At 39.5% G+C, this 14,103-nt stretch overlaps 1 protein-coding gene across 9 annotated transcripts in view; it reads right to left on the bottom strand.

Annotated features, from left to right (window-relative positions):
• Positions 1-14,103, bottom strand: part of anks1b (ankyrin repeat and sterile alpha motif domain containing 1B) — a 290,075-nt gene that overhangs the window by 231,975 nt on the left and 43,997 nt on the right. Inside the window, exon 1 of one of the 9 annotated variants that reach the window (XM_085138767.1) lies at positions 4,938-5,013. The exons of the other annotated variants lie outside the window; for them this stretch is intronic. Coding sequence (XP_084994893.1) covers positions 4,938-5,011 — 74 coding nt within the window. The 5' untranslated portion in view covers positions 5,012-5,013. Of the gene's footprint in view, positions 1-4,937; positions 5,014-14,103 lie in introns of those variants that run through there. 9 annotated transcript variants of the gene reach the window in all.

Raw genomic sequence — 14,103 nt, 5'->3', positions numbered from 1 at the left:
TGTGGGTTCTTTGATGACCTCCTATTTGACTTGTTGATGCACTTTTGGACTAATTTTGGAAGTCCGTCCACTCTTGGGAAGGTTCTCCGCTATTCCAAGTTCTCTCCATTTGTGGATAATGGCTCTCACCAGGGTTCACTGGAGTCCTAAAGTCTAGGAAATGACTCTGTAACCCTTTCCAGACTGATTTCAATTACTTTGTTTCTTTACATTGTGGTGATATTTACCTGATTTCTTGATTCAACAGTTCTGGTGGTAATCAGGCCTGGGTGTACTAGTGGCTTTTCCCCCTTAATAAATAAAATGATCATTTAAAAACTGCAGTTTGAATTTACTTTAATATTACAATTTGATGTCCTGAAACATGTAAGTGTGACAAATACACAAAGATATAAGAAATCAGGAAGGGAGGCAAATACTTTTTCACAGCACAGGTTTGATTATTTTAGGCAAATTGTCCCGTAAGGTCAAAGCCAACACATCCATCACTCCACTGACTGCAGCAGCTCATCAGCTGAACCTTATTTGTGCCCTGCAGACGCTGAGTGTAAGTGCAACGTTCGCTGTCTGCTTCTATCGCACTCGTTTTCTCCTTTTCTTTCTTTTCGTAAACAAAATTATACTTTCACAAGTTTTCCCATCTTAGCAGCTATTCTCTCCTCACTTGCCAATCACGCGCACGCACACAAGCACACACAACAAGCCAAAGAGGGCTGACACATACGCATACATGCAGACGTGCGCTGCCAAATTGCGTTCACACACAGCTGCATGCAATTACCCGCCACAAGAAGGTATTTAAACCATGAGGTTCTCTGGCCTGTGTTATTTATCAGATCAATCAAAATAGCTCTTCCATGAATGTCTATAAATCTGCCAAGTGTGTGTGTGTGTGTGTGTGTGTGTGTGTGTGTATGAGTGTGTGTACATACATGGCGTACGGCAAGTGGCATCAGCCAGAAAGGATACTTTACTAAAAATCAAACTGTCTGTCTTGGCTCTCCCAAGATTTTAGCTTCATTTTCAAATCTATAATGTGAATGTTTAACCTGCACATATTTGATATCATCTAGGACCACTTTCTAATCTTCCTGCCAGCATGCACAAGAGGCCAAACATATACATATACAATTGCTTTGAAATTGCTTTAAGACTTTCAAATGTGAAGAAATAAGCAATTATTTCAAATCCCATTAAGAAGGATTCAATCACTGACATAGGTGCTTCAAAGTCAGAAATCCCAAAACAGAATTATAAAGGGAGACACTCATTCAATCTAGAAGGTTATTGCATGAGAGGCAATTAATTTACACCCAATTATGTCCACAGTGAATACTCGCCCTGTGCTTTCATCCTCTGCTGCTCCGAGGCTAGAGCGCATTCTCCAAAACACATCAGCCTGAAAAGCGCATCTTCGCTGCTGCAGCATACTGTACATGTGCATGATGGAGGTGTGAGGTGGTCTCTGTGATTTTTTTGCAGCTAAGTTCTGCTGTCTCCACTTTGTCCTTGAAAAATGTTGTCTGCACCACAGGTAACAGCTCAACACAAACCAGCTCCCGCTATTGTCCACCAGCACGCTTCTTTTAAGGCTCATTTCAAAACATTTCAACATTTTAGTCTGGTAACTGTTTATTTATGCATTTGCCACATCCTGCATAGATTATTGTAATCTGCTGTACCCGCATGCCAATTGTGAAAAAGCCTGGAGTTCAGTTGGAATGGAACAGTGAGGACAGCTGAAAGAAACCATCTACTGCATCGATGCTCGAGTCTGTTCGCAGCTTGACTTCTTTGTTACTTTAGATGCATGTACGTCTGTCCTCCACACACACACACACACACCAATTTCTTTAAATGCGAGTCACTTTTGAGTCACTGAACACTCTTTTCCAAAGACTTGCTTTTGTGTAACCTTTGAAGGGCAATATTTAAAAAACTTCCATCTGCCCACTGTCATCCCAACAACTGGCAAATGCTGATAATGTATGTAGATGCTTTATACGTTGGTCACCCGGGGAAGCTAATAGATCATGGAAGAGCTCGTTGTGAAGGATTATATTAAGTAGTTTAAACGTGTTTTAAACTACAAGCCAAAAGATGAAGGACACTCAACACACAAAATGAAACGGTACTCAGCGTGTTGTGTAGTGTTGTGCATCAATCCAACAATCGATGGGATAGCAACCACTGTAGATGACTTTGACAGATGTAATGACGTAATCGTGATCATAGCTTGTAAAAGTAAAAAAAGAACAATGAATACATGCATAAGAGGCCAAAATAACTGACTAAATAACATAACACATTTTAAGAAAAAGACATGCTCACATTAAGGTCTTTAACGCTTTCATATCTACTTTCACATTCAGCCTGATATCATTAAACTGCATGGGAACTAGCCAGTTTCCTTCAGTTGTTTCAGATGCTATCAAAGCACAACGTTTTTCAGTTTGCATATCAATTAATGTCATCTATTTGTAACTTATGGCATCCTAACCGTAACCACTTAATTTGTTTGGTTTGAACGTGCTGGTGCAAATGAGTCTCTGTTAAATATAACCCAGCATTATTACAGGAAATAGAGAGATATAGGGAAATCACATGAAACCAAACCGCACTCAAACCAGTAACATTGTGGTCATGTTACATTCATATTAGAACATCTAGGACATTAGCATATTTATCAGTTATAAATGATAAATGGACAACATCGATGGTACTTTCCTTGTCTGTAAGTGACAGAAAGCGTGCTTGTGCAGCACTTTTATATTCACACCCTTTCAGCAACTATGCAATGCAGACTGAAAGCTCTGGCGGTCAATTCACTGACCTTAGGATAAGTGGACAACTTTTCCATTTCCTGAACCACAGCTGCCCTAAACCCATATGATGTCTGCAGAGCTACTTGTAAGCAGCGAGAGCAACGGATGCTTTTCAGCACCAAGCTCACAAGATGCAGAAAACAGATGAGACAGACTTAATTATTTTCTGTCAGAATAACTCTTATTTCACAGTTTTCTACTTTACTGAACACACCTGCCAATGCGCAAGCCCGACGGGGCGAGTACAGAGACAACAAATGCCTCTGCCCCAGTTCACGCCGAGTCACTTGTAATCCCGCAGTAGCTCTCTCAGGCACAATGGTGGAACAGCGTGCAGTGCAATTTAGAGTGCACAGGGTTGTTTAAAGAGAAAAACAAGGACACAGCCCAGTCATAATGATCACTTCTCAGATTCACACAACCACGCACAAGGCAATGAGCGTGTGCACACATGCGACACACGGCCTGCCTCCTCCATCATTACAAATCCCTCCACTTACAGTGTGAAAGATGCCTCTGAAAAAAGGTGCAGACAAACAAGGGGCAATTACAGACCAGCATATAAATCTATGGCCAGCAGCCATATTGAGGTAGATTGGAGACAGCCATGCAAAGCGCATGCAGTGTGAGTACACTGTGCTATTATATATGCAAACAGCCCAACAGCTTTTACAAATGCTATAAATACATGACAGAGCAAGACTATAAAGGCCAATGCTTGTGCAGGAAAATGCATCCTGTAAAAAACACATCCTCTAAAGCTCATAAACAACAAATTCCACAATATAAATTGGTCCAGTTATTAAGATTACTAAGGTCTCAGGACTGTGCCCGCACAGCATAATAAGCAAAGCACTGCTTAACTTCAAGCCTCCCACAAAAACTCTGCTTTAAGACTGCTTGTCTCTGTACATTCAGTAGACAGTTATGTAATAAAGAAGTGGAGACAAAGAGAGAAAGCAAGGAGGGTCATGTTTCTCCATGAATTAAGTCATTATCAGTCCCCATGCTTCAATAAATCTTGGTAAGAGGAGAGGTGCACAAGGCCTAAAAGGTATTTATGAAGCACTCCGAATCAAAGAGAGCTGACTGTAACCGTGTTTAATGTGCTCCTTGGTGGTAGAGACTTTTAAACTCACTAAAGGAGATTGCAAAGAAGCCACAAACACACTCTCAAAGAGTGCGTGTTGAGAAAACACGTCAAGAAATCTCAGTTTGAGGAATTTATTTTTTTCAAATATTTGCATGGGGTGTTTTGCATTTTGTGTGCAAGCCACGACGTGGCTGAGTCAGTTCACGCATTTGCATAAAAGAGGTAAAAAAAAAAAGATGAGACGGAGAGTGTCCGTCTCATCTTTTTTTTTTTACCTCTTTTATGCAAATGCGTGAACTGACTCAGCCACGTCGTGGCTTGCACCAAAATGCCCTCTTGGTGCAAGTCAAGAGGGTAAAAATTACTGTGGGAAATTCCAAAGCATACACTCATCTGAAATGATGTGCTTTCACTAACAAGATGTACTATAACACTGGTTATGCTACATAATTCTCAACATACAGGAACAGGATAACTGGAGTCTCCACCTAGTCTGACTTCACCCCATGTCATTTCCTCTTCTGATGGTTGCGATTTTCTACTTCTTATCGAACATCCTGCTGCTTATTTCTTTATCACTATACCAACTTCCTTCCACCTGTTTGAAATGTGAGCATTTCTTTGCATTTTTATTTTTTTAATGTAAAATGTGGCAACACTGCTGAACAGAACATGTGCTGACAAAATTGAAATAGATACTCAAATTTAAGATATCAACAGCACATAAGCTCATCAAGTGCCATCAACAAACATTTTGAAATTTCCTATATAATATATTCATCCATCAATCGAACTCTGGATTGCAGCATATCAGAAACTATTTCAGCAGTTTTAGGGAAAACGTGGATGTGGAAAGGTCATACATCCATCAAAGGGCTTACACGGAGACAGGCAACCACACACTAAAAATTAGACATCTGATTGTGAAACTTAGTAACTGTTTACAAGGTTTAACCAGCTATTAGACAAAGCAGCTCCGGAGGGATAAGTGAGCACTATTCTACAACGACACCACATACTGTGTTTCAAAGTTGGAACATCTGGTTAGTGCAGGCTTGGGTTCAGCTCTTGCTGCTTCAGACTGCAGACACATGTCTGTTGGGGTGAGGAGAGGCAGGAAGAGGGAATGATTCAGTCTGCTGTAATTAGGGAATTTAAGCCGATGGATGTCAGCGAAGCAACTGAAGGTGAACAGTTTGCTTGGGGTTTTTTTTTTTTTGTTATACAGTTTGTAAATGTATTTTTGTTGTACTCTTTCAGGCATTTTTATATGTGTAAAACATGTGTTCTGTACCATAACAGCAGGTTGATTCCATACATAATAGAGCTAAACAGTTGTGGCAATACGGATGATGGCTGGATGGAAAGATAGATGCATCCTCTATAGACTGTAGCCAGACTAAATTCATAGTCTGCACCGGCTTACTGACAAGTTGGACTGAAAGAGATGCTTGCAGCACAAGGGAATCCTCCTACTAACTGGATCGACATAAAAAACATCTCCAAAACATCAAAGATCTTCTCAAACAAGCCAAGAAGGGACAAATAGAAGAGCAATGGAAATAGGGTCAGAAAGGCAGCATCTGTTATAAGTTGACAGACATGTGCATTAATAACCTTCAGCAAGCACTGTTCTCGCTGAACCTTTACATCCAACTTATTAAAAGAGTGGGAATGGACACAAATACAGAAATTAAGCAACCATACACTCCAAGCTCTACACCAGGAGTGAATAAGAAACTGAATGGCTGATCCAATTAACCGTTGTTTAGGATTTTGAGAAAGGGCATTGAGACTCAGTCATGTGGTGATGAAGAGGGGGTGGACGGCTCTAACTATCTGGGTATCACACAGGCTAAAAGAAACCATGATGAAAATGCAAGATGGTCAGCTACAACCAAACACCTTCAGAGGGTAAAACAGGTGCTCCAGAAACAACATCCAGAACCAGAATAACCAGAATGAAACAATGAGCATCCATGAATGCACCAGGAAGTATCTAACTTGCCACAAGAGTGCATCAGGCAGTAGAAGCCAGACAACGACAGAAGAGGAAATACTGTAAAATACCAAGCCCTCCATGGGATGTACCGTTAGCAGATAGAGGAAGTGGTTGACATCAAAAAAATACAATCAGTTCCTAAAAACAACCAATTTGACTGACAGCAAAGACAAGACCCAAAGCACCAGATCTATAAAGTTAAGAGTCTACCCATAGCTTACAGGACCTAAGATGCACAAAGTTTCTCTGAGAAAGACACAGTAGCAAGGTCTACATGCATGCTCTGAGACACATATATAAACGGTTGCGATAGCATACAGGAACATCTGTGTTGCGTATTAATCCACACTCAAATCCCCAAGTCCCGATGAGAAACAATTCACACTACAATGGCTTTGGAGATCAAAATGAAACATGTAAAATAAAACTACAAGCACATTATGAGTCATTTTGATCTGTTTTACAACACTAGTTGGCAAGGCCCTTAAGAAAGCCAGATATTGAATGAACCATAATGAACCATTAATCTGCAGAAAATTGTTTGCAGTTGGCCTTAATAAGTTTTGCCTCACAGCACTGAGATTTTTCGCCCCGTCATGTGGTTGTGTTTACGCCCGCAGGATTGCTGCAAATCACATAAACAGACTAATTTTAGGTTAAATATGTCAACAGACAAAGGTCCATTTGATTTACTCCCTTTTTTCATCCCTTTATCCTCACTCTCCCTCTGCTTCCCACTGAATGCACTGCAAGTTTTATGGGTATGAGTGCAAAAAATACTTTTCATACAGAAAGTCTTTGTGTAGTCTTAATTCAGGGAGGTCAAAGAGGAAAACTTGGCCCACAATTATAACAGGGAACAGCTGATGTCAATGCCAGTCCACAACAGCAAATTATCATACAGGATACATTATTTAGGCTAATTAGTCTGCCTAAAGTTACTGTGCATATGCAAGCTGCTTTGCAACCCATTCATGTCTGTGCTATTCTGTGCAACTCTGTCCTCCTCAGGGTTTCTATTTATGCAAGCAGAGGGCCAGAACGATCCCATAACAGAGTCACACAACCATGTACAATTTGGACCAGATGAAAATAATAATCTTGTAGGGTCCTGACTTTACTATAAACGAGTAGCAAATTTTGTATTTTCACTCGAAGCGTACAAATAAGATCCTTAATACTCGCTCATACTAAATAATCCCTTGCGCAATGCCCCAATTTCTCCACAGGGATCATTCAAGTGTTATTCCATGTTCTAATTTGCAAAAGGCTTTAAAGCCTTTTACGTAAGTGTCTACATGAGTCAATGGAATTGGTCAACATTTAGATTTCTTCAGCATCCTTCATACGTCAAGAAGATAAGCTGCAGGTCAGCAGCAGAGGTATGAGCTGAGCTGGAGGTTAAAGTGCAAAAAACAATGTTATTGCTCAAAGAATTAAACTGCATTGAGATTCTCGTCATCAAGATGGCCAACTTCAGCTGCAAGTGAGAGGCTGATGGAAGGAAATCCCTCTGCTTAAACACACACGTACGCACTCTCTTTCTACCTCCAGCTTCTCACTGCCTTCTTCTCTCATCCCCTCTCATTTAACTCCCACCACCATCCCATCTCTGGGTTTTCAGTGCCACGCTGCAGGCTCTCCAAGGCTCCTCCATTCAGTCCTTTCTAATTAACAACACAGGAGCAGAAGCACAGAGAGAAACTTCCAGAGGAGACATCCCTGCTTAAAGACAGAGGCAGCACACACACACACAAAAGCACACAAACCTCTCAACACATACACACTGAGACTCATGAAAAATGCATACACATATGGATAGATAGGTCTGTACTGTACTTCCAGAGCACATACTGTATGACCTACTTTATATGCAGCACTGAAGAATCCCAGGAAGGAGAAATGATATACATTTGAGGTGGTCGTAGCTTTATTCTAAAGGGGAACTCTTGAACCGTCAATGTTAGTAAAAAGCACAGTCGTGTAGAGGATGTGACAGTTCTCTGTGGTTTCAGAGCAACTGATTGCAGAGTTGAAGTCCACAAATCCGTACTTGTGATTGATGTGGGACAGCTATGCTAAATACACTTAAGAAGCAAACGTAATCAATCACAGCCTTGGCTACAGATCCTCTGCAAGCTGCAGTCTCACTCCTCACTATAACACTGACAGTCTGCGAAGTCTGCTGAGAGTGCAAAGTAGATAACTAAGGTTTTCTGTCTCAGTTGACCAACTCGGGTCACGATCAGGTTAACAGCATGGGTCAGACTTGTGGTGGCAGTAGTGTAAAAGTGATAATGGCTTGACTGAAAGGGACCAAACCACATGCTTGCTTCTGCTCCAGCAGTTTGAAAGCTGAAATTTAACAATCACAAATATAAAATGCAAAAGACTTTTACCATTCTTGTGTCTGTTCATTAAATTTGAAGATACAGGAGGTAGTCGACTTTGGCCTCAATCACACAGGTCTAGAGACCAGTCAGTGACACCTTGTCAACCACAGGCCACTTGAGAAAATGTGTATCCCACAGCTGTTTGACAGAAGGTTGTAACTAGGTGACACTGGTCATAAAGAAGTCCAAGGTGGTGCACCGAAAACCTTGTGGTTGCTTTGGTCATTAGCAGATTGCCACAGCTGAATGGAGGACCCAGACTTATCTGCGGACACTTACCAACTATTCTTGGAGTGGTAGTAATATTACGACCTTTATCACCATCAAAGTAAAAGTTGGGCCTTTTGAAGCGGCAAAGCACAACTACATACTGCTTTGCGAGCAGTTGTCAGGTTTTTCCAGACGCCAGGGCACGAGTCTCAAAGCCTGTTCGACTGAAGCCTCAGATTTGCATTAATGCTGTGGCCAAGTTAACTTTTGCTGTGTTTATTCTATTTGGCCTGACTACTCCAGAAGACTTTTGAAAAGTTGGGAAAATCTTTGTTTTTTGGAAAAACACCCACGTTCACTGGATGATTACATGCTTGACCTTCCCACTGTTGTGGGATTGTCACATGACCCTTTTCCAGCAGAAAACATCTGCCACAAATGCCAGTGGACAAAAAATTATATAATATCAATTAGAGCAGGGCGATATGACCAAAAATATTTATCACGATATACATTTGAAAATTTGCGATAACGATATAACTGACGATATAATTGACACTAGACAAAATACTTCACAACTCCAAAAGTTTATTAGTGCAAAAAAAACCAAAACATCAATGTATTTTCACTTAAACAAGCAGGTGTGTTTTGTGCATTAAAGTTATATAAAAATTTAACAGTGCAAATGCAAATTCCTTGCTGACAGTTTAACCAAAGGGCATTTCAAGTGGAAATTGGCCGACATATCCTCACCATAACCATGTATAATATCCACAAAATTTAAAAAGAGGTTATACACACACAATACAGTAATATTATGTTGAAGCACAGTACGTATTACTCCGCAAGGCTCCTGCCTACGATAGCCGTAATGCTCCGACAATCCATCAAGCGGTGCGGGTTTGTAGCTTAGCAAAGTTGTAGTAAAATATTTGACAGATTTTCGAGCGCCGTGTACCACATAAAATTGTTTCGAGGTCAGTAAACACAACCAGAATTCATACATAAGGCCCATTGGATTATAAGGGGCAGTGTTGATTTTCAGAAAAATCAAAGGATTGATTTTAAGTGTGCCGTATGTTCCAAAAAACACGGTAATAACGACGGCCCGCTAGCATGCTCTACCAAAAATAGTGCTTTGTTGTGTATCTGACAGATGAAAGCTAAACCAGTTCCACACCACTGAAGCTGCAGCATTTTTACAAACCAATTCTGGTTCAAACCAAGCATGGCGGCGAAAGCGATCTGCTTTCGCCGCCATGCTTTTTCCGCAGTGTGCGTATGAAAACAAAGGCACTGCGCATGCGCGTTTTACCCATATTCTATTGCGATATTTCATTTTTCTATCATTGCCCGACATTATACCGGTATTAACGTGAATGGTATGATATGGCCCAACCCTAATATCAACTCTCTTGTTTGGGAATGGGATCATCTCAAGTATCGAAATATGTTCTTTACTGTGTTGTTCTAAACATGTTTTACTTTAGATTTAACATTTAGGTTTAACTAATAAAATGGGAAACAAAATAATAAGGTGATTGGCTGTTAGTTCAAAAAGACACACAATGATACCGCAGTACGTTTGTGCAGCAAGTGGTACTTTCATAATCTAATTTGCACCTGGATTTCTATTGATTTTTCAGATCCAATTTCCAACAGTTTGCCTTCTGGCTGTTTGTGTTTGAGAGTCAGCAAACAGGCAAAAATAATCAGATTTTATAGCCTTTAAATCTCATTTATGGTAAACAGTACAGGCGGTAAGCCAAAGTTTTTAAGCATTTACACTGGCGGGCCAATAGATCAGATGTTTATTCAGCATGTAATTGTTTTGAGATTGGAGAGACTGTGGAGCACAAAGCTTTTACATTCACTTTTGATGACATGAACATGACCGTGCTGGGATTTGAGACACATGCTGAGTCAAAACTTTCAGACATACTGCTCTGAGTGCATTAACAGCTTGGTATAGTCCGGCATTGACCCAGACGAAAACCACACCAGTGTGCCATGCTGAAGGCAGGTCTGTGTGGTACTGAAAGCATTCTCAATATCATTTGATATACTTCCATTTGCCACACATGGCCTTGCTGGCATAACTCTGCAGCATGTCTTAGGTTCCTGTAGATTTACAGTAGAAAGGGGATGGAAATGTGGAATGTGCTGCCCTGAAAGTGAGTTAGAACATGAGTAGGTGCAGAAATGTTAAGCTTTCAACATTCAAGCTACAAAATGTGACCTGTGGAAAAAAAATACACAGTGATACACAAAATACTGCTGTGTCACCCTCCCATGCAAACAGCCTTATGTAATTCAACACCTGGCGTCAGTAAAAATTGCATATACATGAACTCGACCGTACATCCCAATGCAGAGGATTCATCAAAATTCCTGGTATATACAGTACAGAGCAAAAGTAGCCAGCCACTCACTTCTTTTTATTTCTAACAGAAAACAGGTGCAGCTGTTTGTTGAAATGTGTGAAAGCATAAAAGGAAATAGAATATATAAGGAAAAAATTGAGTTTGTATAATTTTAGTATAAGATAATATTTGGTCTGACCACTTTTATTCTTCAATACAGCCTGAACTTTCTGGCTGACAGACCAACAATAGCACAAGCAAGAGTAGCTTATTGACTAGTTTTTACACCATAGTTTGTGTATTGCCTCTAGCTGACAACAAAGCCGACTGCAGGCAGACGGGCCATGCCCAGATGGACAGCGCTATCCCCACTGAACCATAAATTCTGTTTTAGGTGCATTTTTTAAATGTTTGAACAAATCATAGGTCAGTGTAAAGATTATTTTAACAAACAAAACCACATCCCTTGTTTTTTTGTTACAAGACCTACACTGAAAATAAGTGAAAAAGCAGCCAATATCCTATGAAAACCTATGAAAGACCGCCTGGAAAACCTTTTGTGTTTAAGACTACTTTAAACAGGTTCAGGCCAAGACTTTTGCACACTACTGTACATGTTTTGTCCTTTTCTTTTCTATAAGGCTATTTGGACTAGAGGAATACAAAATGTGGGATGAGCAAAAACAAAGATGAAGCTGCAACATAGCTATTGCTTGACTTTTACCCTTTCTAGGATGCCACTGGACCATTTAAACAAATATCTTATCCTTATTAGGGATGTCAACAACAAATCGTAGATATGACTTTTCACAATTCTTAAGACTAAATATTACACCAAAATTTAAAAAGCAAAAAACAAAATACAACTCAGTGGCTTTGAAAATTTTTACCAGATTTTTAAAAACTGCTGAACCTACAGTGTAAGAGCACATGAAACATTATACAGACTTAAAGTAATGATGGTAGTGCACTACTGTTATGAGCAACACTTGCTAAAGTTACAAGCTTTTGCTTTACTGTGTCTAGGCCAAATTATCAGACATTACAATAATATTTCTTAAACAGAAAACAGAAACGTTGCTGCTGACCTTAAAGTCTCAGAAAATAAGCGCTATATCAACTTCTTAGGCTCTTCAAGTTTAATCGACACTCCAAAATTTGGGAATGATATTTGACAGTTCATTGTCACTTGAGAATCACTCAATTGTTGTGATCTAAGAAATATTTCTATATTCAGACTACTAGTGTCAAAGGTCGAACTTGAGATGATTTATTGTGCTTATTCAGTTTAATTCAATTCAATTTTATTTCTATAGTGCCAAATCATAACACGCCTCAAGGCACTTTATATTGTAAGGTACACTACAATAATACAGAGAAAACCCAAACAATCATGACTCCCTATGGGCAAGTGTTTTGGCAACAGTGGGAAGGAGAAACTCCCTTTCAACAGGAAGAAATCTCCAGCAGAACCAGGCTCAGGGAGGTGTGGCCATCTGCCAGTTATTTGGATTACTGTAACTGCCTTTTTACTTGTTCCAACAAATCAGCTTTGGATCACCTTCAGACTGTACAGAATGCTAAGGCAAGACTTTAACTGGCACTAACAAAAGATCGCATTTTACTTCAGTTTTGGTTTCCAGTATATCGCTGACCTGTTGATAGCTCATGCTTCTTCCTAAACGCTTAGGTCTTCAGGTCAGAGGTTGCTGTTGGCCACACGTACTAGGTTCATAAAACATGGAGACTGAGGTTTTCAGGCAGGGGCACCAAGATTGTAAAATTCCATAAGTCAGCAGACCCGTGCCTGAAGCTTTGCTGCATGTTGCTATTATTATCCTGTATCTTGATGCATTCAGTATCAGTTCTACATTCAGGAAAACAGATGCCTTCGTGAAACCCCTACTCCTTTCTGTGACCCATTCTGGAGGTCATACTAAGCTTGCCAAGCTGGGCTTGACAGACTATAAGGTTTTCTCACTGTGGTTTATTAGCTCCAGCTGGGCTTTTATACCATAATAACACAGTTAAAGTCCTATTACTTTGGATTTTTACAATCCATCAGCCAGATATCATGGCAATCTGATAATGTAATTTACTTGTCATAATTTTTTGTAAATCTCACTAAGCAGCCACAACCCGTAGTGTGAAGCTACTAACATGTATTGCCTATGTATGTATGACCCTAGTATTCAAGTGGGCGCCATCATTGTTCAAACAATAGCCCATCAGGATTTTACAACTAAGGAGTAAAAACATTAACGAACTTAATCACTGCAGGACACAACTATTACAAGGCCATATATAAACTACCTCCCAAAGCAAAGCAACAAACTAGAACACCAGACGCCTATTAGTTCTAACAAAACTACCATTTGCTACAAACATCAGTGACCAGTCAGTGTTGGAATGACATAGATAGGTTTCATTACTAAAGAAAAAACAATATAGTCATACTATATTAGTTTAATGGTGGCCAGCTGGAAAATATCGCCCAACCTTACTTCAGAGAAGCCATTAAAGTCAGTAGAGGTGGGAATCACCATACAACTCACGATACGATATTACCACAATACTTAACGCACGATATGATATTATTGCAATTTTTTAAAATATTTTGCGATATTCAAATTCTGTACATAAAGGTAAACTTAATCAATATTCATTTTATCTAATATCAAAGTCTCACACTCAGTCTTTCTCTCATTTCAGTCAGTTTTATTGTTGACAAACTGAACGGTTTGTATTACAGTCTAGTCCAACTTAACTGAATGCAACCATCTGGTACAATTATAGCTATTCTGAACTATGCAATTTATGAAAACTATGCAGCCCCTTCAGCAACTGAAGAATTTGAAAGTAAATTAAAACAAAATATAATTTTACATTAAATAAAAAAGTTTTAAACTTAATTAAAATAAAACATGTCTTAAATTAAAATAAGTAAACTGTCATGTTTATTGCTGCCAAAAAAAAAGTTTAACACATTTGGACAGTGAAGGAATGTCAGGATTCTTGCTCAGAAAAAGGAGCTGATCAACATGCTCTGAAGTCAGAGCATGTTCCAGTCCACAAAAAAATTGTTTGTAACAAAATATTGATTTCTGCTGTCCCTGTATCGATACATTATTAGCAAACAAAATATCACGATACTACACAGTATCGATTTTTTCTCCCACCCCTTAAAGTCGGAAAGTAGAATGATAGCCTAGCACAT

Source organism: Neolamprologus multifasciatus, chromosome 17 (assembly GCF_963576455.1).
Source record: "Neolamprologus multifasciatus chromosome 17, fNeoMul1.2, whole genome shotgun sequence".
NCBI classification, from domain to species: Eukaryota; Metazoa; Chordata; class Actinopteri; order Cichliformes; family Cichlidae; genus Neolamprologus; species Neolamprologus multifasciatus.
Note: the sequence above shows the minus strand (reverse complement) of the source record. Positions and strands in the feature narration are given on the sequence as shown.